This window comes from Scylla paramamosain, chromosome 49 (genome assembly GCF_035594125.1).
Source record: "Scylla paramamosain isolate STU-SP2022 chromosome 49, ASM3559412v1, whole genome shotgun sequence".
NCBI classification, from domain to species: Eukaryota; Metazoa; Arthropoda; class Malacostraca; order Decapoda; family Portunidae; genus Scylla; species Scylla paramamosain.
The window spans coordinates 3287501-3315000 of NC_087199.1; the positions used below are offsets into that span (position 1 = coordinate 3287501).

Genomic DNA, 27500 nt, shown 5'->3' on the forward strand with positions numbered 1-27500 from the left:
GCATGTTTTTCTATCACTGTGTGTGTGTGTGTGCGTGTGTGTGTGTGTGTGCATGAATCACATCACGTCCTCACACACACACACACACACACACACACACACACACACACACATTTTCAAATTGACATGATTATTGTATGTTCTCCCTTCTGCCACCACCACCACCACCACCACAGTACTAGGTTAAGCTATGGGGACGTGGATATGAGGGATATGGCAACACTGCTGATTAGTGCACTCACTCACTCACTCTGAAACACACTGCAAACTAACACTGTATTACCACCAATGCCATGGTGTAGTTGTTAAGTCACCAGAGTGTTTCTATTTGGGTAATCCAGTACATTGTAATATGCAGAAGTTTTGGTGGAAAGACTAGTCTGCCTCACGTTTCATAGCAAGACAGGAGGGAGTGTGCAGACCAAACAGCGAGTGAGTCCGTGAGTGAGTGAGAGCATTAGTCCAGCAGTGTTACCATGTCTCTGTGTACTCGTAAGATAACAGATACGTGACTGGATGTACTAGAAGTAGTAGTAGTAATAGTAGTACAGTGGTACCTTGGTTGTAGAACTTAATTAGTTCCTGAATGCTGTTTGAAATTCAAAATTTCAAAAACCAGAACAATTTTCCCCTTAGTAATCAATGTAGAATGGATTTATCCATTCCCAGGCACCAGTCCACCCTGTCTTAGTGGCTTATGACAGACATTGCCACTGCCAAGATGGCTGCTCCACAACACCTCCAGCTCACAAATTATTTATCCAGAAAGGATGTACTGAATGAACTTAGTGACACAGAACTCATCAGAAGATACTGTTTAGACCGTGCAGGCATTCTCTTTGTCACCGATCTAGTGAGGGAAGCCTTACAGAGGGACACAGAGAGGACCAACCCACTCACTGCCAAAATGAAGGTGATCATAACACTTAGACATCTTGCTGCTGGGAAAAGCTACTCGAAAATGCAGCTGTGCAGCAGTGATGGCATTGTGGCTCATTGAGAGCCACAGGTGGCTCAGGATTACTTCTGAGTGTCAAAAACTGTTTGTTTACATTGAGGCTTTTCAACAGGATCACATTTACCATATTTCAAGGACTGAATCACTGTCTTACACTCTGTGTCTCTCCTCCAAATATATCAAAACAAAGGAAATACTTATAGAAACTATAAATTAGTAATGAACAGCAGCTTTTGCCATGTGTTTTAATATTTGAAATTTTTGTTGTAGAACCGAATTATGGTACTGCAACTGAAGCAATAATGACTTCAAAATTTTGTTTGAAAACCAATTTATTTGAAAAGGGAGGCGTTCAATAACCAAGGTACCACTGTAGTAGTAGTAGTAGTAGTAGTAGTAGATGAAACCAGTCACTAACATTACTTAACCTAACTAGACCTAAGCTATCACATCACACAGTTAGAAGTAGTAGTAGTTGTAGTAGTAGTAGTAACAAAACACACCCACAACCCAATAAACCCAGTCTCACCACCACTTGAAAGATGAGTGTTAGTAGCAGCAGTAATAGTGACAACAAAAAAAAAAGAAAAAGAAAAAAAGAAACACTTAAACCCATATACCTAACCTATCATATCCCATATTCCTAACCTAACCTATCCTACCCCACCCCAGTCACAACAAAAGTAATGGTAGTAGCAGTAATACCAGCAAAATAAACACACACACACACACACACACACACACACACACACACACACACACACACACACACACACACACACACACACACACACACACACACACATAAAACAAAACCTAACCTCACCAAACTTAACCAAACCCAATAACAAACCTGACCAAACCTCCTTCTTCTCCTAATGTAACCTAACCTAACCCAACACAACACAACAAACACAGCACAACTCAACTCAACCCAATCCAACCCAAAGCAATCCAACCCAACACAACACAACACAACACAACTCAACTCAACTCAACTCAACTTAACTCAACTCAACTCAACTCAACTCAATGCAATCCAACACAACACAACACAACACAACACAACTCAACTCAACTCAACTCAACTCAACTCAACTCAATGCAATCCAACACAACAACACAACACAACTCAACTCAACGCAACTCAACCTAATGCAACACAACACAACTCAACTCAACTCAACTCAACTCAACTCAACTCAACTCAATGCAATCCAACACAACACAACTCAACTCAACGCAACTCAACCCAATCCAACACAACACAACACAACACAACACAACCCAACCCAACCCAACCCAATGCAACGCAACACAACACAACACAACACAACACAACACAACACAACACAACACAACACAACACAACCTAACCTAACCCAACCCAACCCAACCCAACCTAACCCAACCCAATGCAACACAACACAACACAACACAACACAACACAACCCAACCCAACCCAACCTAACCTAACCTAACCCAACCCAACCCAACCCAACCTAACCCAACCCAATGCAACACAACACAACACAACACAACACAACACAACACAACCCAATCCAACCCAACCCAACCCAACCCAACCCAACCCAACCTAACCTAACCTAACCTAACCTAACCTAACCTAACCTAACCCAACCCAACCCAACCCAACCTAACCCAACCCAATGCAACACAACACAACACAACACAACACAACACAACACAACACAACACAACACAACCCAACCCAATCCAACCCAACCCAACCCAACCCAACCCAACCCAACCTAACCTAACCTAACCTAACCTAACCTAACCCAACCCAACCCAACCCAATCCAACCCAACCTAACCCAACCCAACCCAACCCAACCCAACCCAACCCAATGCAACACAACACAACCTAACCCAATCCAACCTAACCCAACCCAACCTAACCCAACCCAACCCAACCCAACCCAACTCAACCCAACACAACCCAACCAAAGTAAATCAAACCTAACCTGTCCATCCCCAGTCACAACAGTAATAGCAGCAGTAGCAGTAATAGCAGAAGCATCATAGCATTAACAAAAGTACGAACACAACCCTAACCTAACCTAACATATACGCCCACAGTCACGACGAACAGCTCGGCAGCAAACCTCGCAGCCCTGGACACAGAGGAGCAGGAATTCCAGGGCATTGGGCAGTATGATGACTTCCACACCACCGACTGGCAGCGCGACATTGCTAGGGACCGTATGAGGCACCGCTATATTGCCAAGAAGAAGGAGGAGAGTGTGTGGGACTGGATCAAGAGTGGCCATGATGCTTGGTCTGGCTGGCTCTGTGTCTTCCTGGTGGGCGTCATTGCAGGTGAGCTGAGCTGAGCTGAGGTGAGGTTAGGTTAGCTTTGGTTGCCAAAGACTGGCTTTAGGTTGGGTTGGTTTGGTTTGGTTTGGGTTGGGTTGGTTGGTTTGGTTGGGGTTGGGTTAGTTTGGGTTAGTTTGGTTTGGTTTGGGTTAGACTGCAGTTACAATAGTCAACAGAAACTTTAGGCTCCAACTGTAAGGCTGGAAAAAAAGACATGTATCCATCAGCATCTTTGAATTAGATGAGTTCCAGGACGTCCAGACATTTTTGTTGAGATGATTTATGTTTCCATCTTTCTAACAGCATCACAATGATTGCCACAATGGACAATGATGTTCTTAAATTGTGTGTCACTACCAGTGTGCTTGCCACTGTAGTGGAAGCAGACTGACTTAGTACTTGGGGTGTTGGCTGCTCCTGTCCCACACTGGTGTCATGTTCACAGTCAACAGGCACATGAACACTTCTCTCTGTCACTCACGCTGTTTGATTTGATGATGGAACAATGACACTGTATATCTTGCGGTACACTTGGCAATGTGTATGGGCCATGTAGTGCTGCTGCCCCAGTGTCCTTGACATGTGAATCCTCCAGGGTGCACTCTGCTGGCCATTGTCAGGTCAGGTCACTTCAGGTTTGAGGTGGCAACAGTGCAGAGAGGTTCAGCCAACACCCCAAGTACCAAGTTAGTCTGGTTCCACCATAATATGACAGCCAAAGAAAAAATGCACAAGATACTGCATGAAACCATGGATGACCAGAAAACAGGAGAGTGTCCACACTACAACAACCTGGTGAAAGAGGTGTGTCCGGAGGACGAGCAAGGATTGTACGACTACCACAGGATGTTGTGGGACAACAATTTCCATGCCTGACGTCCCACAGAACTTCCTGGGTTCTCATTTTTTTTAATAGTGAGCAAATAAGGTCACCAGGCCACGCCATAGAGATGAGTATTGCAGTGGTGTTTCCAAAAATGGTGCCAAAACAGTGATAGTCAAATGAAGATTGGGTGATTAATAATATTTATTAAGATAATGCACTTCTAGTTCTACTTCAGTACTTAAAGTGTATTTAAATAGGTTATCAGCAATACTTTTATGTGCTAAAGTTTCTATCTTTATATACATTGTAAATTTCTTTGTCATATAATATAGTTGTTCAGATGTCTTCCTTTGGATGCTCTTCCTTCAAACTGAACCAACAGTATTCTTGAAACTCTCTCCCCACCACCGGTAGAGTTGGAGTTTATCCAAACTTGGATGAAATTCAACTCAGCTGTGCAGATCCAAGGTTTCTGTTGACTATTATAACTGCAGCTTTACGGTAGGGTAGGGTAAGTTTGGTTTGGCTTGGGTTGGATATTTATAGGAAGTTAGTGGTAAGAGGTTAGAGATGACTCAGCTGTTTTTCAGTGTTTTATTACAGTGAACTTTGGTTACCAAATGCCTCCTTTTTCAACAAATTGGTTTTCAAACAGAATTTTGAACTCATAGTTGCTTCAGTTGCTGTGCCATAATTCAGTTCCTAAACAAGGTTCCTTGATTTCAAATATGAAAAGACAGCAAAAGCTGCCGTTTATTACTAATTTATAGTTTCTATAAGTATTTCCTTTGTTTTGATATATTTGGAGGAGAGACAGAGTGTAAGACAGTGATTCAGTCCTTGAAGTAAGGTAAATGTGATCCTGTTGAAAAGCCTCAATGTAAACAAACAGTTTTTGACACTCAGAAGTAATCCCAAGCCACCTGTGGCTCTCTCGATGAGCCACAATACCATCACTGCTGCACAGCTGCATTTTTCCAGTAGCTTTTCCAGCAGCAAGATGTCTAAGTGTTATGATCACCTTCATTTTGGCAGTGAGTGGGTTGGTCCTCTGTGTCCCTCTGTAAGGCTTCCCTCACTAGATCGGTGACAAAGAGAATGCCTGCACAGTCTAAACAGTATCTTCTGATGAGTTCTGTGTCACTAAGTTCATTCAGTACATCCTTTCTGGATAAATAATTTGTGAGCTGTAGGTATTGTGGAGCAGCCATCTTGGCAGTGGGGGTGTGTGTCACAGGGTGCCAGGACTAGGTGGACGGGTGTCTGGGAGCGGATTAATCCATTCTACATTGATTGCTGTGGAAAAATGGTTTTGGTTTCTGAACATTTCAGATTTCAAATGGCTTTCAGGAATGAATTAAGTTTGAGAACCGAGGCTCCAGTGTATTAGTAAGATTATTAACAGTATTTGTGTTGAGTGTACCACTGCTTCAGCTCCACAGCTGTAGGCCCAGCCAGGCCCAGAGGCCAGATGTTTGTGCTGTGGCCACATCACATGCACAGTAATGAGTTGATTTTTTTTTTTCTCTCTAAGAAAAAGACATGTCTTATGTGCTGGCAAATATGTATTTGTTTGTTTACCTTCTCAAGTATTTGTGTTTATGTATTCATTGAAGTTAGATTTGGTTACTATTATTGGTGTGTGTGTGTGTGTGTGTGTGTGTGTGTGTGTGTGTGTGTGTGTGTGTGTGTGTGTGTGTGTGTGCACATCTGTCTGTCTGTCTGTCTGGGCAAAGCACTTCAAAGTACAGCACAATACAACCATATATAACTTTCTCTCTCTCTCTCTCTCTCTCTCTCTCTCTCTCTCTCTCTCTCTCTCTCTCTCTCTCTCTCTCTCTCTCTCTCTCTCTCTCTCTCTCTCTCTCTCTCTCTCTCTCTCTCTCTCTCTCTCTCTCTCTCTCTCTCTCTCTCTCTGGCACAGGTGCGGTGGCTGGCATGATTGACATCGGCACCAGCTGGATGAGTGACCTGCGGTTTGGTGTGTGCCAGCAGGCGTTTTGGTTTAACCAGGAGCAGTGCTGCTGGTCCTCCAATGAAACCATCTATGGACCAAACAACTGCTCCCATGTATGTCACCCACGCTGTGTTGACCAGCGCTGTGTTGTGTTGACTGGTGCAGGTGTTGTGTTGACTGGTGCTGTGTTGTGTTGACTGATGCAGGTGTTGTGTTGACTGGTGCTGTGTTGTGTTGACTGGTGCTGTGTTGTGTTGACTGGTGCTGTGTTGTGTTGACTGGTGCTGTGTTGTGTTGACTGGTGTTGTGTTGTGTTGACTGGTGCTGTGTTGTGTTGACTGGTGCTGTGTTGTGTTGACTGGTGCAGGTGTTGTGTTGACTGGTGCTGTGTTGTGTTGACTGGTGCAGGTGTTGTGTTGACTGGTGCTGTGTTGTGTTGACTGGTGCTGTGTTGTGTTGACTGGTGCTGTGTTGTGTTGACTGGTGCTGTGTTGTGTTGACTGATGCAGGTGTTGTGTTGACTGGTGCTGTGTTGTTTTGACTGGTGCTGTGTTGTGTTAACTGGTGCTGTGTTGTGTTGACTGGTGCTGTGTTGTGTTGACTGGTGCTGTGTTGTGTTGACTGGTGCTGTGTTGTGTTGACTGGCACTGTGTTGACTGGTGCAGGGACACACACACAGACAGGGGGAGACAGGAGGGAGAGGCCAGATATTTGATAGACAGAGAGGAGGTGGAATGGATATTTGAGAGGACACAGAAGAGATCCAGTATTGCAGGGACACAGAGAGAGAGAGAGAGAGAGAGAGAGAGAGAGAGAGAGAGAGAGAGAGAGAGAGAGAGAGAGAGAGAGAGAGCGTGGATTTTTGACAGAGTGGAGAGACAGAGAGAGACTAGATATTTGAGAAGACACAGGAAAAATTTACCAAACCTAACCTAAAATTATCTAACCTTACCTTAAATAACCTAACTTAACCTTATCTAATGTAACCTAACCTAACTTAACCTAACCTAACCTTACCTAACCTTACCTATTCTAACTTCACCTAACTAGTCTTACCTAACCTTACCTTACCTTACCTAACCCTAATGTAACCTCACCTAACCTAACCTAACCTAACCTTACCTAACCTATCAATTTGTCACAGTCTCTCCCACACTCACTCTCTCCCGGCAGTTCTTCTTGTGGCCCGAGGCGTTTGGTGACTCTCCTGACGGTGCGGGTGGCTACATAGTGTCCTACATCTTCTACGTGCTGTGGTCGCTGCTGTTCGCCTCACTGGCTGCCTCGCTGGTCATGATGTTTGCCCCATATGCGTGTGGCTCTGGTATTCCTGAGGTGTGTGTGTGTGTGTGTGTGTGTGTGTGTGTGTGTGTGTGTGTGTGTGTGTGTGTGTACTTGTGTTTATGAGAGAGAGAGAGAGAGAGAGAGAGAGGGAAAGAGACTGGATTTTATTGCATCATATGATATTACATGGTTTACATTTTGAATATAGTGAAGATTGTCATTATAATACATAACAGAGATAGCATGAGTGTGTGTGTGTGTGTGTGTGTGTGTGTGTGTGTGTGTGTGTGTGTGTGTGTGTGTGTGTGTGTGCCTAGTTGTGCTTGATGGGATAAGAGGTCTGGTGGTGGTGTCCCATCTCCATATGTTTCAGTGTCCTGGTTATGGTTAGCCTTGAGTCCATGTATACTTGCACTGACTGTCTCCTTGTCCACACTGTTCTATACGTCAATATGAGAAGCTGGACTTCTTGACGTCTCTTCCACAAGCACTCTTCTCCAGCCTGTTCATGTCCTGTAGCATCTGGTGTGTCCTAACCATCAAGTCACTGCAGTCCACCTCCTCCACCTTCCCACACACTTTACACATTGCAATCAGGTCTCCTCTCTCTCTCCTTTCTTCCAACATTGGTCGGGGTAACCTTGCCAGCCTCTCCTCTCATGACATGCCCCTGGTTCCTGCTGCAGTCTTCAGTGTTGCTCTCTCATCTCTATCTATCTTTCTGTTGTAGGGCACCACATTACTGCTTCATACTCAAGTGTGTGTGTGTGTGTGTGTGTGTGTGTGTGTGTGTGTTTGGGTTGTTTGTTTGTTATCAAGTAGTAATAGTAGTAGTAACACGTCTTACCATTGCTACCTTGCCTATCTTTGTTTATCTCTGTTCTTTTCATTATTTTTTACCTCTTCTGTGTGTGTGTGTGTGTGTGTGTGTGTGTGTGTGTGTGTGTGTGTGTGTGTGTGTGTGTGTGAGACAAATACCTCTTTATTTATTTACTTATTATTTTTTTTATATAACTGACATTTCCTTCCTCCCTCCCTCCCTCCCTCCCTCCCTCCCTCCCTCACACATTAACTCTCTCTCTCTCTCTCTCTCTCTCTCTCTCTCTCTCTCTCTCTCTCTCTCTCTCTCTCTCTCTCTCTCTCTCTCATCAATATTTTCTGTCTCCTTCTGCTTTCCTCTCCCTCCCACACTAATAATCCCTCCCTCCCTCCCTCCCTGGCGCACTCACTCATACACCTCTCCCGCCCCGCCCCAACCCCCGTGGCTCTCCCCCAACCAGATTAAGACAATTCTGAGCGGGTTCATCATCCGCGGCTACCTTGGCAAGTGGACATTGCTTATCAAGTCTCTAGGAATGATACTGGCTGTGTCCGCCGGCCTCTCTCTCGGCAAGGAGGGGCCCCTCGTGCACGTAGCTTGTTGTATAGGTGAGTGATAGTGTGAGGCATTGGAAGGGGGCTGTTGGGGTGTGGGAGAGGGACTGTGGGTGTGGGAGAGGGTTTTGTGTGTGTGTGTGTGTGAGAGAGAGAGAGAGAGAGAAATGATAATGACTGCAATAATAATCTTTAAAACAGTAGCAGTATTAATAGTGTGTGTTTATCTAAGCCTTCTCTTACACTGCAGCCATAACAAGAAGACACAGGAGGTAAGACAGGAAGTGCAAGGCAGCAGACTGACAGACTCTCACCTATCTCTCTCCCTTCTTCAGGTAACATCCTCTCCTACATGTTTCCAAAGTATGGCAAGAACGAGGCGAAGAAAAGAGAGGTGCTGTCTGCCGCTGCTGCTGTGGGGGTGTCTGTGGCCTTCGGGGCGCCCATAGGAGGGGTGCTGTTCAGTCTGGAGGAGGTGAGTGTGTCAGTGCTTGTCAGTGTTTGAGGGAACCTGAAAAGACAAGAGTTGGTGCAGGAAGCCATCAAGCCTACATGTGGCAGTTCCTTTTTAAAACATGCCTTCCTCTGTCATCCCCATCCATACACTTGTCTAGTCTTTCAAAGCTCCTACCAACACACAACACAAGAACACAGTTGGTGCAGGAAGCCATCAGGCCTACACATGGCAGTCCCTGTATAAAACATGCCTGCCTATTTCCACTTCTCATCCCTATCCATACATTTGTCTAGTCTTTCAAAGCTCATAACAACATACAGCACAAAAACATAAGGGTTGGTGCAGGAAGCCATCAGGCCTACATGTGTGTAAGACATGTCAAGTCCCAACACCACACAGGGCAGTAGCCAGCACTGTCCCTTCATACAATATTCTTGCTACATTCATTGCAAGGTGCCCTTCTCACAGACAGTGTTCATGTCTCCTAACACTCCTCCTGCTTCCTTCATCCTCATCCTAACCTGTCTGCTCCTCCACCCACTGCTACTGTAGGCCAAGATATTAGGAACAGTGTGCCCCCCACCTCCTCATTCAGCCTCACATGCACCCCATCACCTCACTGCCTCACTCTTTGCCACATCAGCCTTCTGTCTCCTCCCACACGTCCGTCCAAACTACAATAACAAACAGTGATGGTAAAAAAATGTGCTTCACTGTGGGATTCCCAGCCTGGTGTGCAGGAGTCCTGGAGGCATTTGGGAGCTGTGTCCTTCTGCCGTAGTGACCCAGTGGTGGGCATGGGTCAGCCTGAGCCAGCCTGCAGTCTGACTTGCTGTGCTGGTGCTGTGGTGCTGTGAAGCGTCATCTGGGACATTAGGCCCTGACTGCTGTGCCTGTCAAAACACACACAAGATCGTAGGGCAAATAAAAAACAATGAAGTCAATCAGTAACACAAACAGACACTAGCAAAGGGGAATGTAATCTGGCACCCACTGGTTCCCTCCCACCTTCTCCCTTCCCCATCCTGGGACTCCTCTGTCTCTCCCCTGCAACACCTCTCCCCCAACCCCCTTGTTCCTGCCAGTGCCTGGGGCCGTCTGGCTGTGGCTGGCTGGCTGCAGGGAGGGCAGGAACTGGTGGGTGCCAGTGTTCAGGCACAAGACATGAACATGAACCCATATCTCCATGTTTCACCTCCTCACACCTAACCTAACACACCCCCCGTTCCTGACTCCACAGGCCTCCTACTACTTCCCCCTCAAGACACTGTGGAGGTCGTTCTTTGCCGCCTTGGTCGCTGCTTTTGTGCTGCGTTCCATCAACCCTTTCGGCAACGAACATCTGGTCCTCTTCTACGTGGAGTACAACAAACCCTGGATCTTTATTGAACTGGTGCCCTTCATCCTGCTGGGCATTATTGGGGTGAGTGTGTATGTGTGTGTGTGTGTGTGTTGTTGTTGTCTAGGTGCTGGGAGTGGAATATTTAATTTTAGGGTTTTGTTTGAGGTTAGTGTCTGATATTAGTGTGGGTAGTAAATTGTGTGTGTGTGTGTGTGCTTCAACAAGTTTCTCTAAATGTGGTAATTGTCAATCTTTGTTTATGTGGACCACATTGTGCCAGACCTCCATTACATTTGAAAGGTTCTAGTTGAAGTGACACAAGTTTTTAAGGGTGTTTTCTTGGTTCCAGTGACAGGTTAACGAGATTTCTACATTATTGATAGGAGAAATACTCTTTTAAAAAGGCTCTGCTTGAAGTGGCAGGGGTTTTTAAGGGTGTTTTCTTGGTTCTAGTGATGGGTTAACAAAATTTCTACATTGCTAACAGGAGAAACACTTTTTTAAAAGGCTCTAGTTGAAGTGACATGGGTTTCTGAGGGTGTTTTTACAGCTTTAGTGACAGATTGATAAGTTTGCTGAGGTTTTGAAGGGTGTTTTTTTGTGATGCTAGTAATAGTTCAATAAGTTGTGGAAGTTTTTGGGTTTTTGAAGAATATCCAAAAACTCCAAAAATACACCAAAACATTCTCTAAACACACACAAAATACACTAAAACACACACTAAATGCCTAAAACTCTCTCTCTCTCTCTCTCTCTCTCTCTCTCTCTCTCTCTCTCTCTCTCTCTCTCTCTCTCTCTCTCTCTCTCTCTCTCTCTCTCTCTCTCTCTCTCTCTCTCTCTCTCAAACACCCAAAAACACACCCAATAAATTTTTTAAACATTATTCAAACAATGATTAACAAATGCTGAATCTCTCTCTCTCTCTCTCTCTCTCTCTCTCTCTCTCTCTCTCTCTCTCTCTCTCTCTCTCTCTCTCTCTCTCTCTCTCTCTCTCTCTCTCTCTCTCTCTCCACAGGGCATTATTGGCACCCTGTTTATCAAGTTTAACATCAGGTGGTGTCGTTATCGCAAGACATCCATGCTGGGGCAGTACCCACGGCTGGAGGTGGTGGTGGTGACCCTCATCACCGCTGCCATCGCCTACCACAACCCTTATACAAGAATGAACACATCCAACCTTATCTATCTGTTGTTCTCCCAGTGTGGTGTGGCAAATACGGACAGCCTGTGGTGAGTGTGTGTGTGTGTGTGTGTGTGTGTGTTGGGTTAGGAGGAGGAGAAGGAGAGAGAGATGGAAGGAGAGATTGTGTGTGTGTGTGTGTGTGTGTGTGTGTGTACTGTCTTGTCTCCACAGCTGTTCATATCTAACTTCTTAAAATCCTGAATATCACTTGCACAGTCCACCTCCCCTGCAGTCCATTCATTGCTTCAGTGAGGGGAGCTAAACGTCTTGGTGTCCCTTCTTGAGTTTCCTTCCCTGTTGTCCTGTTTCTCTCTGATGCAACACAAACAGGTCTTCCCTAGCCAGTGTTTTCATCCCTCCCAGCATTGCACACACTGCCATCACGTCACCTCCCTCTTGTCTCTCTTCAATGTTGAGAGTTTCTAGATACTCTCTCTGTATAGGACATCTCACTATTCTGACATTATTTTGCTTGCTGTGCTCTCTATCCTTTCTAACTTTTGTATATTCAAAGGCCACTCTTATATTTCGTAATAGGTGGAGAGTTTTCATGTCTTACCTTGTTGATGTGTCTCTCTGGTGATGATTTGTGTAAAAATGTCACTGCCAGGTCTTTTCCTCAGTCGCGTTAACTGGTTCATTTCCCATCTATTTCCCACCTCTTATTCTTTCCAAGCTCCCTCTCTTTGCACTTCCCAGAGTTAGTTTCAATTTGCATCACATTGCTCTGCTGCCACACTGTCTGGATGTCTGCAGTTCCTCGCAGTCTCCTGTGTTCTCCACCCTCCTCAAGTTTTGTTTCATCAGGGGAGACTCACACAGATGGTTACATTTTCCACCACCTTGTTTATGTACGCTGCAGACATCACAGGTGCCAACGCTGATCCCTAGGGAGCCACTTAATGCTGGGCACCACTCTGCTGTCTGGTCACGTATTACTGGCCACATCTTGCTGTTCTCTAAGAAATCTCCTGTCTGTTTTAGCTGCCCTTCATTTACACCGCCAGTGTGTTCCAGTTTTCATAGAAGTGTTTTGTGTGGCACCGTATGAGATGCCTTCCTTAGGTGCGGGTGAATGTAATCTGCCCAGCCACACCCACAAGATCTTCCCTATCTGAATCCAAATTTGATTTTTGTATGGAGTTCATCAATTATTCTTTCACACTTGCTAGCACTCTTTGTCAGGGAGAGTGGTGGGCAGCTTGTTTGGCCTCCTCCCATCCTGTGCAGCTGTTCCTTCACCAGCGGAGGTGCGTGTGGCAGTGTGCAGTGTGTCGTAAGCTGGTCACTGCACCCTCTCAGTCTCCGGTCAGACACTGTTGGTGCTGCTGCCTTCCTCACATCCAGGCTCTTGTTGCTGTGTTCACCTTCCTGTACTGTTCACTGAAAATCTGTTGTTATTTTCAGTGTGTCTGGTGGTGTGATAAATTCCTCTTCCCTTGTACACACTTTCTTGAGGCTCTCCTTCGTTGTGCCTGCCATCTGTGTGGGGCTGTCACATACACACCTCCATCCACCCTCAGTGTCTCCACGCCCTCTGTACCTCTCAGTGTGCCGTTCATGTGCCTACACAAGAGTTTGGGCTCATGTACACCTGTCTGTTCCATCTTTTTCTTGTTGTCTTTGTTCTTCCTGAGGATCTTCATGTAATTGTTTCTTGCTTGTTTGTAAATATTTTGTGTAAGTTTTTTTTTTCTCTCTCTCTCTCTCTCTCTCTCTCTCTCTCTCTCTCTCTCTCTCTCTCTCTCTCTCTCTCTCTCTCTCCTCTCTCTCTCTCTCTCTCTCTCTCTCTCTCTCTCTCTCTCTCTCTCTCTCTCTCTCTCTCTCTCTCTCTCTCTCTCTCTCTCTCTCTCTCTCTCTTCATTTTTTCCCATGATTCCTGTTTCTTCCTTCTCGCTCAAAGTATACAAAAGTGAAAAAAAATTGTACCTAGACTTGCCTCACCTGCCTTGGCCCTGCAGCAGTGAGGAGCACATCCTTCCTGAACAAAGACTCCATGTTGTCAAAGGCTGCCTTGCCACACTTCAGTCTCCCAGCCTGGTGTTCTTCATTCCCTTGCTCTCTCTCCTCTCAGGAATTCCCTGCCTGCTTCTGTATTTTCAAGAGGGAGGTTTCAGCATACTTATCCAGTAATTTTTGACAACTGCTTTTGACTGTTTGGGAACCAGCACCTCAGTGGGCCTTTTTTATTTTTTTTATTTTTTTATTTATTTTTATTTATTTATTTTTATTATTTTTTTTTATTTTGTTGCCCTCGGGTGGTGTCCCTCCTACATCATAAAACCAAAGACTTTGCCTTCTATGACAGCGTGGTCACTTCTGGCGGGTGGACACCGCATCTCGGCATTCCCAATTACTTCTGGTTCCTCGGTGAATAACAGATCCAGTCTTGATGCTTCTCCATCCTCTCCAAATTTCGTGTAATCTTCTGTCTGTCTCATTAATACATCACCCATTGCCAACTATCATAACTTGGGCACTCCCCCATGGTGACTCTGCCCCCAGCATACCTCCTCACAATTAGTCTCCCATCATTGTAACTTTTCACCTCTCAGTGTTTGGTGAGGACAGTTCCTTGTGTCGCCTCGTTGCCTCACAGTCCTGCGTGCACCAGGCGGCAGTGCACGCAGTCCTGGTGCACTGTCGTCCATCGCCTCTCCTTGCCTGTCTTCCTTCCACTTATGTTTTTAAAGCTTCTGCCTGACCTTTGCCACTCTCCCTCTCTTGAAGGGGTAAAAATGTCTATGTCTGTCTGTTTGCTGTCTCAATTTATCTTCCTATTTCAGGTGATGAGACTTCTTTCTAAATTGTAATCCATCTATTAATAGCATTTTCTTTCTACAACTACTACTACTTCCTAACTAGAAGCATCACCCCTTTCGTATTTGTTCTACTTCCTTCTCACATGTTGTACCTGTTTTGCCCACTGCCTGTTGTTTCTAGCTTGTCACATCTGGATTTTTCTCACAACCTTTCCTATCCAATATGCAGCAGCTTTTGACACTAAAAGCAATGTATGAAGTGTTTATAACCCTATACAAGAAAGAAAGGGCTCAGAAGAATAGGTTTTGCAATGTGTAACCAGTGCAATGTTTAGAGGTGGCTGTGGAACAAGAAGAAATATCACTGTGTCTTAGTGATGAGGAAAGATAAACATTTGATGCCCACAAGTCCTATCACTCCTTAGCTTGTCTCTGTGTTCTTCATTTGATGCCCACAAGTCCTATCACTCCTTAGCTTGTCTCTGTGTTCTCCATCTTGTTCGCATAAATCTTCCTACTCCTCTTCACAGCCAAACCCTCTTGCTGAACACCTCACCTGCTCTTCCATTCTCTCCTCATTTTCTGTCTTTACTTCCTCTCTCAGTTTAATCAAGTCTTCCCTCTCCTTTTGTTTGTTTCCTCCTACTTGGCCAGCATGCAGAGTCTTGCCAGACTTCCTCGGCACCTCTGTCACTTCCCAACACTGTGACATCCCTCCACTTCATCCACCTGGCACCTTCCCTCCTCCCAGGTCTCTCCCACCACTTTGTTTACTATCAGGCCTGTCTCTGTCCCCCTCACTGCTTTTTTCTCTTTACTTTCCTTCATCCCAAGAACAATAACAGATTTCTTCTTCATAGTTTCCCATTCTACTACTACTACCACTACTACTTCTACTACTACTACCACTACTACTACTACTACTACTACTACTACTTCCTTTTCTTGTTATCTCCACAGTGACTACCAGCGTAACTTCACCAGTGCCAACACAGCCATTGAGATTGCAGCAGCCGGGCCCGGAGTGGTGCGTGCTGTGTGGCTGCTGGCGCTGGCCCTCATATTCAAGGTGAGGCTTAGGGCAAAGCAGGCTCAGGTTAGGTTAGGTATGGTAAGGTTAGTTAAGGTATGGTGAGATATAGTTAGGTTAGGCTAGGTTAGGTGAGGTTAGGTTAGGTAAGGTTAAGCTGGGTAAGGTAAGATAAAGTTAGGTAGGGTTAAGTAAGGTAAGGTTAGGTTAAGTTAGGTAAGGTAAGGCTTTAATTTCCTGCCTATCTAAAGTTTTTGAATCTATCCTCAACAGGAAGATTCTTAAACATCTATCACTTCACAACCTTCTATCTGATCGCCAGTATGGGTTCCGTCAAGGCCACTCTACTGGTGATCTTCTGGCTTTCCTTACTGAGTCTTGGTCATCCTCTTTTAGAGATTTTTATGAAACTTTTGCTGTTGCCTTGGACATATCAAAATCTTTTGATAGAGTCTGGCACAAAGCTTTCATTTCCAAACTACCCTCCTACGGCTTCTATCCTTCTCTCTGTAACTTCATCTCAAATTTCCTTTCTGACCATTCTCTTGCTGCCGTGGTAGACGGTCACTGTTCTTCTAAATCTATTAACAGTGGTGTTCCTCAGGCTTCTGTCCTGTCACCCACTCTCTTCCTATTATTCATCAATGATATTCTAAACCAAACTTCTTGTCCTATCCACTCCTACGCTGATGATACCACCCTGCACTTTTCCACGTCTGTTCATAGACATCCAACCCTTCAGGAGGTTAACATTTCACGCAAGAAAGCCACAGAACGCCTGACTTCTGATCTTTCTAAGATTTCTGATTGGGGCAGAGCAAACTTAGTATTGTTCAATGCCTCTAAAACTCAATTTCTCCATCTATCAACTCAACACAACCTTCCAGACAACTATCCCCTCTTCTTCAGTGACACTCAACTGTCCCCCTCTTCTACACTGAACATCCTCGGTCTGTCCTTTACTTATAATCTAAACTGGAAACTTCACATCTCATCTCTAGCTTAAACAGCTTCTATGAAGTTAGGCGTTCTGAGACGTCTCTGCCAGTTTTTCTCACCCCCCAGCTGTTAACTCTATCTAAGGGCCTTATCCATCCATGTATGGAGTATGCTTCACATGTCTTGTGGGGGGTGGGTTCCACTCATACCGCTCTTCTAGACAGGGTGGAATCAAAAGCTTTTCGTCTCATCAGTTCCTTTCCTCTAACTGACTGTCTTCAGCCTCTTTCTCACCGCTGCAGTGTTGCATCTCTTGCTATTTTGCTATTTTCATGCCAACTGCTCTTCTGATCTTGCTAACTGCATGCCTCCCCTCTTCCCGCAGCCTCACTGCACAAGACTTTCTTCTTTCTCTCATCCCTATTCTGTCCACCTCTCTAATGCAAGAGTTAACCAGTATTCTCAGTCATTCATCCCTTTCTCTGGTAAACTCTGGAACTCCCTGCATGCTTCTGTATTTCCACCTTCCTATGACTTGAACTCCTTCAAGAGGGAGGTTTCAAGACGCATCCTGTATTTTTGACTACTGCACTGACTCTGTTTGGGGACCAGCAACTTAGTGGGCCTTTTTTTTTTTTTTTTTTCCCAATTTTGTTGTCCTTGGCCGTTGCCCTTCCTACATAAAAAAAAAAAAAAAAAAAAATTAGGTATGGTCAGATGAGGTAAGGTTAGGTACAGTACAGGGAGTCCTCAAGTTACACTCCCAGTTTCCCCTTCAGCCTGTCCCATCACTCCATGACTGTCTCTCTCACAGAACCTGCAGTGTTAGTGGAGAGTCACACAGGCAGGCCTTGTGTAGGGCTGTTGCTGTCTGTTCTCCCTTTGTATTCCTTTATATTCCTCCTTCTCCTCCTCTCTAGTCTCTCTCCCTCTCACCCCTTCACAGCACCTCACCTCTCTCTCTCTCCCTGCAGTGTGTGGCCACAGTGTTCACCTTTGGTCTCAAGGTTCCCTGTGGCCTGTTCATTCCCTCGCTGGCCATGGGAGCTATTATCGGCAGGCTGGTGGGCATCGGTATGGAGCAGCTGGCTTAGTAAGTACACACACACACACACACACACACACACACACACACACACATGCTATCTCTTTTGTGTTATGTATGATAATGACAATCTTCACTATATTTAGCTGTAAACTATCTATGTAATATCAAATGATGCAAAAAAATCCTCTCTCTCTCTCTCTCTCTCTCTCTCTCTCTCTCTCTCTCTCTCTCTCTCTCTCTCTCTCTCTCTCTCTCTCTCTCTCTCTCTCTTCTCTTCTCTTCTCTTCTCTTCTCTTCTCTTCTCCTTCCCCTTCTCCTCCTCCTCCATCCCACTCTGTCTTGTCTTTCATGCTCCCTCACCTTCCATATACAAATGACCAAATAAGACCTCAATCCGTCAATCAGTCTCTCTCTGTCTGTCCCACCAGCCACAACCAGGACTGGGCAGTGTTTGCAGGGGAGTGTAGCACAGGAGAGAACTGTATCACCCCAGGCCTCTATGCCATGGTGGGTGCTGCGGCGGTGCTTGGTGGCGTTACCAGGATGACAGGTGGGTGTGTGTGTGTGTGTGTGTGTGTGGCAAGGGGTACTGGAAATAGATGTTAGGTTAGGTACTGTTATGTAAGGTTTAATTAGGTTAGGTAATGTTATGTTAGGTTTAGTTAGGTTGGGTAATGTTATGTTAGGTTTAGTTAGGTTAGGTGAGGTTAGGTAATGTTATGTTAGGTTTAGTTAGGTTAGTTTAGGTTAGGTAATGTTATGTTAGGTTTAGTTAGGTTAGGTGTAGGGGGGTGTACTGGAAATGTGTGCATTGTTTCAGAAAAGATCAACAAATGCAAGGAAAGAAAAGTGTGTTGTGTGTGTATGTGTGTGTGTGTGTGTTTTCATCAGTCCTGGCGTACCTGCAGTGTCGCTGGTGGTGATCATGTTCGAGCTGACCGGTGGCGTGAGATACATCGTTCCCCTGATGGCTGCAGTGATGGCCAGCAAGTGGATTGGAGACGCGTTTGGCAGAGAGGGGATCTACGATGCCCACATTATACTCAACGGCTACCCCTTCCTGGACTCGAAGGAGGAGTTTAGTCACACCACACTTGCTCATGATGTTATGCGGCCTGGGTATGTGTGTGTGTGTGTGTGTGTGTGTGTGTAGTATTAGGTGTGTGTTGGGCGGGGATGTACGTGTGTGTGTGTGTGTGTGTGTGTGTGTGTGTGTGTAATTATTGGATTCATACTTGTGGGTAATGCAAGGTTTTTCATGTAATTTATAGCAAGAGAAAATACTTAAAAAAAAAAAACAGTTGGTATGGTCACTACTTGAGATTTCATGAACTAGAACAAAAAATTTGCGAGAATTTATTTATTTATTTACTTATTTATCTATTTATTTATTTATTTATTTATTTATATATTTGTTTTATTTGTGATTCTTGATGAAGACTGTGGAAAATGGCTATTCACATTTTTTTGTTTTCAATTTTGTGTCAGCTTGTTTTACTTGTCTATTTATTCAAACCTAACCTAACATAGCCTAACTTAGTCTAACCTAACCCAACCTAACCTAACCTAGTCTAACTTAATAACCTAGCCTCCTCAAACCTAACACATCCCAACCCATCCTAAGGTAATGTAACCTGACCCAACCTAAAATAACCCAGTCTAACCTAGCCTCCTCAAACTAAACCCATCTCAACCCAACCCAACTTAAGCCAATGTAACCCAACCCAACCAAACCTAACCTAACCTAACCCAACCCAACCCAACCCAACCAAACCTAACCTAACCCAACCTAACCTAACCCAACCCAACCAACTAAACCTAACCTAACCTAACCTAACCCAACCAAACCTAACCTAACCCAACCAACTAAACCTAACCTAACCTAACCTAATCCAACCAAACCCAATCTAACCAAACCTAACCTAACCTAACCTAACCACCCCTGCAGGAAGAACGAGTCCTTCTACGTGATCACACAGGACAGCATGACCCTGGATGACGTGGAGCAGCTGTTACGAGAGACAGACCACAACGGCTTCCCTGTGGTGGTGAGCCGCCAGTCACAGTACCTGGTTGGCTTTGTGGCACGGCGCGACCTCAACATTGCCATCAGTGAGTGTGGGGGGAGGGAGGAGGAGGAGTGGGAGTGTAGGAGGGAGGCATTTGGTGTGGTAGTGTGTGGGAGGAAGAGGGATAAGTAGGTAAGGATGTGTATGGGAGGGAAGAATGGTAAGGGTGTTTGGAAGAGAGAGAGAGAGAGAGAGAGAGAGAGAGAGAACTACAAGAACACAAGGGTTGGTGCAGGAAGCCATCAGGCCTACACATGGCAGTCCCTGTATAAGACATGCCTGCCTGTGAAATAGTAGTAGTAGTAGTAGTAGTAGTAGTAGCAGCAGCAGCAGCTCACAAGAACACAAAGGTTGCTGCAGGAAGCCATCAGGCCTACTACTACTACTACTACTATTACTACTACTACTACAGCAGCAGCATCACCAAGGCAAACTTAGCCTAGCCTAACCTAACACCTCCACCACTCCCTCCCTGCAGGTCAAGCCAAGAAGAACACTGAGGGGATTGTTGGGGAGTCCCTGGTTCTCTTCACCTCCTCCGTCCCCTCGCCGTGGATGGGACCGCCACCCCTCCGCCTGCGCAAGATTCTGGACCTGGCCCCCATCACCATCACGGACCAGACCCCCATGGAGACAGTCGTGGACATGTTCAGAAAGTTAGGGCTGAGACAGACGCTGGTGACTCATAATGGGTGAGTTGAAAGGGACCCTGAGAATGCTGGTTAACTCTTGCATCAGGGAGGTGGACAGAATAGTGGTGAAAGACTGAGAATACTGGTTAACTCTTGCATCAGGGAGGTGGACAGAATAGTGGTGAAAGATTGAGAATACTGGTTAACTCTTGCATCAGGGAGGTGGACAGAATAATGGCAAGAGGAAGCAGTGTGTTGTTGGAGCTCAGTTAGTCTTTCTCACAGTGACTTTTCTGCATTGATTTGTTGCCATAACTGATTCATTCCTCCCTGCAGTGACTTGTGGTGGAGTGTGGCACCAGCATGTAACCTAACCTATGATATTTCATGGTTTGTAAGAAACACTCTGGTTTTGAGAAAGGAAAACAAAATCAAAACTGTTGCCTGATATGCAGCCTTGCTCATCAACCATTATTTTCATTAGAGTTCACTTGATGCTGAATTGAGGGCAGGAGGACAGGCCAAGGGGTAGGTGTGGTGTGGGGAGCAGTGGGGACAGGAGGGCAGGCCAGGAGGAAGGTGTGGTGTGGTGTGGGGACAGGAGGAAGGTGTGGTGTGGTGTGGAGTGGGGACAGGTGATGTGACCCCCTGGCCACCAAGCCATCTAAGGTGAAGCTTGGGTCAGTGAGCACCAGCAGCTGAGATGGTGACACAGCTGTGCAGTGAGAAGAGTGCCTAAAGTGTAGTGCCAGTAGTACAGTATTGTACCTTAATGTGCTCTTGTATATGTTTTGTTCTCACAGTCTACTAACAGTTTGATGTCTAATGATATTCAAAACACTTGTAACAGGCAACCTCTGGTTGTCACAGAAGAGACTGATGGAATGGAACAATTGGGCGCTGCCATTTGGGTGCGACCGTTTGGGTGTGGCCATTTGGGTGCCATGGGACAATTGGGCTCGGCCATTTTGGCGCCGGCTGTTTTGGCACCATGGGACATTTTATGGAAAATATTTTTCAAAATTCAGTATCAGTTGAAGTGAGAAGTAAGAAAGAAACTAAAAACTGCTAAATTAAAAGTAGAACTTTTAAAAGTTTTAAAACTAATCATTAAAACTAATAATTAAAAATAAGGTTAAAATTGTAAATTAGAAGTATAGCGTTAGAAAGTTTTAAAATTAACTTGTCAGAAATTTTAAAATTTCTCCTTCACCATCTTTCCAGCTTTAGTACGGAGCCATGCTTTGCATTGATTTTTTTTGCTCACAATGCCAAAATTTCACCTCGCTGTCAGCTTTGCTTGTTTTGTCAAAGATGTAAAGGAATCCGTTATGAGCAAATTTTTCTTTGTCCCATTTCGTTAATACTTTCTCATCCATCATATATGGTTATAAGAATTGTTTTAGTTTAAAATATATAAAAAGAACAATTGGTGTAGTAAAAAAAATATATATGAAAAAATAGTGAGGAACGAAACACTTGTAGCAGCGCAGTGCGGACCCTCTCCAGCTGCCAACTGGAATGAGACTAACCATTAATTCAGATGTCATTGGTTGGTAGCAACAAAAGCGCCATCAGTATGCAGTATGAATAAACAGCTAAACAAGAAAAGAGCTAATTTTCCAATTTTTAGATATGTGTATATCAGGTCTTAATTTATAACTGAAGTTAGATATGCTAGATGTGTCGATATAGACATCTTTACAAATAAAGGAAAGTTATTAGATGCCAAAATGTCCGTTGCCAAATAGGCTTGTGCCAAAATGGCCAGCGCCAAAACAGCCAAGCCAAAGCTGTGCCCAAATGGCTGTGACCAAATGGCTGTGACCAAATGTACCTAACCTGAGGCTGATATGAATGGCTGCCCAAGCTGATCACCTACAACATTCGTCTTGCAAAGATGCACAGATATTTTTCAGGATAATTTGTTAGGAAAGAAAGGGTGTCTTGTAAGCCATAAAATGCAGCAACCTAACATTAACCTAGCCTAACCTAACCTAACCTAACCTAAACAAACCAAACCAAACCAAACCAAACCTAACCAAACCAAACCCAACCCAACCTCAGCATGCAATACAGGCTGTCTGTTAATGGCCCTGGCTCACATTGGTGGTGTGATGTGATCCCCACATAACCAAACTGTCATTAAGGACCTTTGAAAGATTAGACAAATTTATGGATTGAGATGATAGGTGGAAATAGGCAGGCATGTTTCATACAGGGACTGCCACGTGTAGGCCTGGTGGCTTCCTGCAGCTTATGTTCTTAACCCAACGTAACCCAACCCAATGTAACCTGACCGAACCAAAACTGACCTATTCCAACCCAACTTAAGCAGCATTCACACCAGCCACTTTTTGTGGTGAGTAGCAACCACAAAAAAAGGTCAAGTACAGAACACACACATCTGTGTAGGTCCAGTGACACAGGCCACTTATTTTGTGGCAGCCACAAAAGAGTGGTGAGGTGTGGCGGACGGAGCCATTTTTCCGACCACACCACTGTGGCTGGCTACAGTGACCAGCGATAAAAACTGTTATTTCAAACGGCAGCACACACACACATGGGCCAGCATCCGTGGCCGCCACCCTGGCTGCTGCTGTGGCTGTCTGTCACAGCGTCAAGCACTCCTCTGTGAGTGACAAGAGTGGCTAAAGAGTTGTTTGACTGAAAGAGAAGAGACCACCACTTAATGATTGAATCTGAGGGATTACAGTAACAAGAATATTAAAGAAAACTGGAATATTGCACACAGTAGTCTGTTGCTAACTACAGGCTGCACACACTACTTGCTGCACTTCTTATGCTTCACCAAATTTTTGTGGTGCCCACTGACCACAAGAAGTGGCTTGTGTGAATCCAGCTTTAACCTAACCTAACCCAACTTAACCTAACCCACTCCAACCTAACTTAGCCTAATCTAGCCCAACCCAACCTAGCCTATCCCAGCCAAACCTAACCCAGCCTAACCTAACCCAGCCTAACCTAGCCCAGCCTAACCTAGCCCAACCCAACATAACCTAACCCAGCCTAACCTAACCCAACCTAACCTAACCCAACCTAACCTAACCCAACCTACTGCATCCAAAGCTAACCTCATCTCCCCACACAGGCGCCTGCTGGGAATAATCACCAAGAAGGATGTTCTGCGCCACATCAAGTTTCTGGAGAGTGAAGACCCGGAGTCTGTCCTCTTCAACTGAGCCACCACCACCACCGTTGCCACCACAGCCACCGCTGCCACCACCACCACCACCACCGCCACCACTGCCACGGCTGTTACTGAGCTGTGACGATATGCTGGGAAATGTAAGGTTAGGTTAGGGTAGGGTTGTTTTGAAGAATTAAGGTGGTGGTGAGTGTTGTTGTTGTTGTTGTTATTATTATTATTATTATTATTATTATTATTATTATTATTATTATTATTATTATTATGTATGTGTATATTATATAATTTCCTCTTTTTCTTCTTCTTCTTATTATTATTGTTGTCATTATTATTATTATTATTATTATCATTATTATTATTATTATTATTATTATTATTATTATTATTATTATTATTATTATTATTATTATTGTTATTATTTGATGGATGCTAAGTTATCATTGCAAAATAAAAGTAAAAATATTTGACAGCTAAGAATAGAAATAAGTATATATATATATATATATATATATATATATATATATATATATATATATATATATATATATATATATATATATACAGGGATTTGTATTCACACACACACACACACACACACACACACACACACACACACACACACACACACACACACACACATTTCAGTAATTATTTAACATTTCATATTTTAGAAAAAGAATTATAATGATGAAAATAATGATGGTGGTGGTGGTGGTGGTGGTGGTGGTGGTAGTGGTGGTGGTGATGGTGGTGGTGAGTCTGTGCTTTTAATTAAATAGACTAATAATGGTGTGTGTGTGTGTGTGTGTGTGTGTGTGTGTGTGTGTGTGTGTGTGTGTGTGTGTGTGTGTGTGTGTGTGTGTGTGTGTGTACAATAATTTCTTTCTTTATCTTTTCTTCTTTTATTTTTTCATTTAGTGTATGTACCGAAGAAAATATTTATTATCTGTATCTATTATTTATTTATTATTCTGTTTACATGCTTATTTATTTCTATCTGTCTATATTTTTGATGGTTAAAATTTTCTATTGATGTATATTATTATTATTATAAGAATTTTTTTGGCAATATTCATACCTAATCTTTACCTGTGGTGCATATTAGAGAGAGAGAGAGAGAGAGAGAGAGAGAGAGAGAGAGAGAGAGAGAGAGAGAATCATTGTATATATGTAATATTTGAAGTAGGCACATCACCAGTATTCCTTGAGTGTTAGATATTAAATGATGCTGTGGTGTGCGGTGTCCTGAGCTGTGGCAGAGACAGGCTGTGAGGACACCAGACACAGCAGCATGAGTGGGTGGGTGAGCAAGTGAGTGGGTGAGTGAGTGAGTGGGTGAGTGGGTGGCTGGGTGGGTGAGTGCATCAGTTCAGCAGTGTTGCCATGTCTCGTGTCCTCACAGCCCAAGTCGCTGCCACACACTTGAAGACACACAGTAAGTCGTGCAATGTGTGGTGGCTGCAATATTGAGAGTGTCTGTTTGTCTGTCTGTCTGTCTATCTGTCGTCTGGGGAAACGAAAAGGATGCATTTCATATTTTTTTATTTATTTATTTATTTTTTTGTTTATTTTATTTTATTTTGTTTTATTTTATTTTTATTTATTAATTTTTGTGGGATGTTGTGTAGATTTTTAATTTTGACAACACATTATTATTATTATTATTATTATTATTATTATTATTATTATTTATTTTTATTGCTCTGAAATGTTTCTAAATAATGAGTTAGAACTTTTTTTTTTCTCAATTAAGTTAGTTTAAAGATCCTAATTTGACTAGAAGCAGGTTTTATCAGTCTTGTTTGGCTTTGTTGAGTTACTTGCAGGCCCATGTGAGTCAGTGCTGTTTATTTATTTATTCATTTGTTTGTTTGTTTATTTATTTATTTATTTATTTATTTATTTATTTTATTTGTTTTCCTGAAGTGAAGAACAAGATGAGAGAGTTTAGTTCAGCGCAGTCAGTCTTCACAACACTACTTGGAAAATGTTGATCTTTTTGTTATTCTTTTTATTCCTCTAACCTTGTGTCTGTCAGTTTTCTTTTTTTCTTTTTTTTTTTTTTTTTTATTAAGTAACCAAGAATGGATTTCAATTTAACTCAAGTAAGCTGATAACTTTTTTATATCAATTATTCTTTTTCTTCTAAGTTTGCGTGTCATTCCAATTTTATTTATTTATCTATTTATTTAAATTTTTTTTATTTATATTTTCTGAAGCGAAGAGCAAGAGCAGAGATTTCAAGTTAGCTGATCCTGTCTTCACAAAACTGTTTTTCATCTTTTTATTTATGCATTTATTTTCTTCCCGTAAGCCTGCGTCAATCACTGCAACTTATCCTTTTGTTTTTTGCCACGGTGAAGAGCAGGAACAGATATTTCACTCGGCCCAGGCAGTGTTGAGGCAGCCCAGTGCTGTGCTGGTGGCCGTGTGTGCAGGCTTAATGCTGGGCTGCTGTTGGCATGCACACACATACACATACACACACAATTACTTGCAGCTGTTTGGATTGTCACAAAAAATGCAGTGTTGATATTTTATTCCTAACTTTAAATATTGTTTGGGATCGTTGTAATGTTTAAATCTGTTGAGTGATGCGACAAAGATTGTATGAGTTATTTCTTTACAAAATTGATTAGGGTAGGTTCTGTTCTTTCATTTGTTAAGTTCACGTTTCCGCAAAGCATTTAAAAAATCTGGCACTGGACAAAACAAAATTTTCTTTCATTTGTCTGTTCATTTCATTTACTCTTTTCAGTTTCTAGATATTTCTCTTTGCAAACAGAAATCATGAATATTTTAGAAGTACATTACTATTATTGTTATTATTATTTGATTACCTTTTAGGTTACTTTATTTGTACAAGGTGCAGTGTTTTCTTTGCAAGCAGTGACAGCCTCAGCGGTCCAAAGCACCAGCAGGTGTGTGTTTACTACACCTTGCAGACATTTATGTTTACAAACATTTCCTGCCGCTGTTTGTCATTGCGGGCCACACACACCTTGCAGGCGGCCGACAGTGAGACAGTCGTGTCAACAAAGATATATTGTTGCAGTTTTACGACTTATACATTCAAAGAAAAAATATCTTAAGATTTTACAGAAATTAACTACATAAGATAATATATTTTAATCCTATAAACTAATTACGAATGACATTCACATAAAAATATATATATTATACTTTTACAAACAACATGAATGATATTACAAAAAAAAAAAGCGTGTATATTTATTGTCGTTTTCCAGATGGCATCCTTGAGTGCAATTAATTAATGAAACAATAAATTAGAAAACAAAGAAAAGAAGAAATGGGAAAAGTATATGTATTCCTGCAGTGTTTGGAAGTGATGGCTTGTTAATGTGGTAATTCATTCCTTTACTTGTTATTATAATTATTATTATTATTATTATTATTATTATTATTATTATTATTATTATTATTATTATTATTATTATTATTATTTCTATCTTTCCCTTTCCTTTTTCTTTTTTACTTTTTTTAAGTTTCCAGTCACTGCATATTTAAGAGAGAGAGAGAGAGAGAGAGAGAGAGAGAGAGACCGCTATAAGATATATATATATATATATATATATATATATATATATATATATATATATATATATATATATATATATATATATATATATATATTAAAAAACAAGATGTATATATATAATGGTATTTAAGCCTCTATAATTTATCGGAATTATTAATATAATAAAAGCGTTTGGATGTGACGTGTGACCACGCGTTGCCACACTGGAGTTAGTAATAATGAATAGATGTACATACACCAACACTGCAGAGCGCTCCCAGAGACTTGGCAGGATGTGGGCCGCATTCTGCAACACTTCTGGCTGCACCTCCACTACTTTCCAAAGGCTCTAGTTGAAGTTTCACCGGTTTTCAAGGGTGTTTTTGTGGTTCTAGTGACAGGTGAACAACATTTTTACATTATAGGAGAAACACTCTTAAAAGGCTCTTGTTGAAGTGACGCGGGTTTTTTAAGGGTGTTTTTATGGTTCTAGTGACAAGTGAACAAGATTTTTACATTACTAGCAGGAGAAAAAACGCTTTTAAAATGGTTCTAGTTTAATTTATGCGTGTTTTTAAGTGTTTTTATGGTTC

The 27500-nt window shown here is 43.0% G+C and overlaps 1 protein-coding gene across 3 annotated transcripts in view; it reads left to right on the top strand.

Moving 5' to 3' along the window:
- LOC135095525 (H(+)/Cl(-) exchange transporter 3-like) overlaps positions 1–26829 on the top strand; it is a 41514-nt gene extending 14685 nt beyond the window's left edge. For all 3 annotated transcript variants that reach the window (XM_063996401.1, XM_063996400.1, XM_063996402.1), the window contains 14 exons: positions 3061–3300; positions 6048–6193; positions 7254–7415; positions 8645–8792; positions 9074–9213; positions 10436–10618; positions 11553–11767; positions 15443–15551; positions 17426–17544; positions 17928–18049; positions 18408–18618; positions 19448–19611; positions 20047–20260; positions 23313–26829. In XM_063996401.1, the coding sequence (XP_063852471.1) occupies positions 3061–3300; positions 6048–6193; positions 7254–7415; positions 8645–8792; positions 9074–9213; positions 10436–10618; positions 11553–11767; positions 15443–15551; positions 17426–17544; positions 17928–18049; positions 18408–18618; positions 19448–19611; positions 20047–20260; positions 23313–23403 (2264 nt within the window). In that variant the 3' untranslated portion in view covers positions 23404–26829. The remainder of the gene's footprint in view (positions 1–3060; positions 3301–6047; positions 6194–7253; positions 7416–8644; positions 8793–9073; positions 9214–10435; positions 10619–11552; positions 11768–15442; positions 15552–17425; positions 17545–17927; positions 18050–18407; positions 18619–19447; positions 19612–20046; positions 20261–23312) is intronic.
- Positions 26830–27500: the final 671 nt, after the last annotated feature.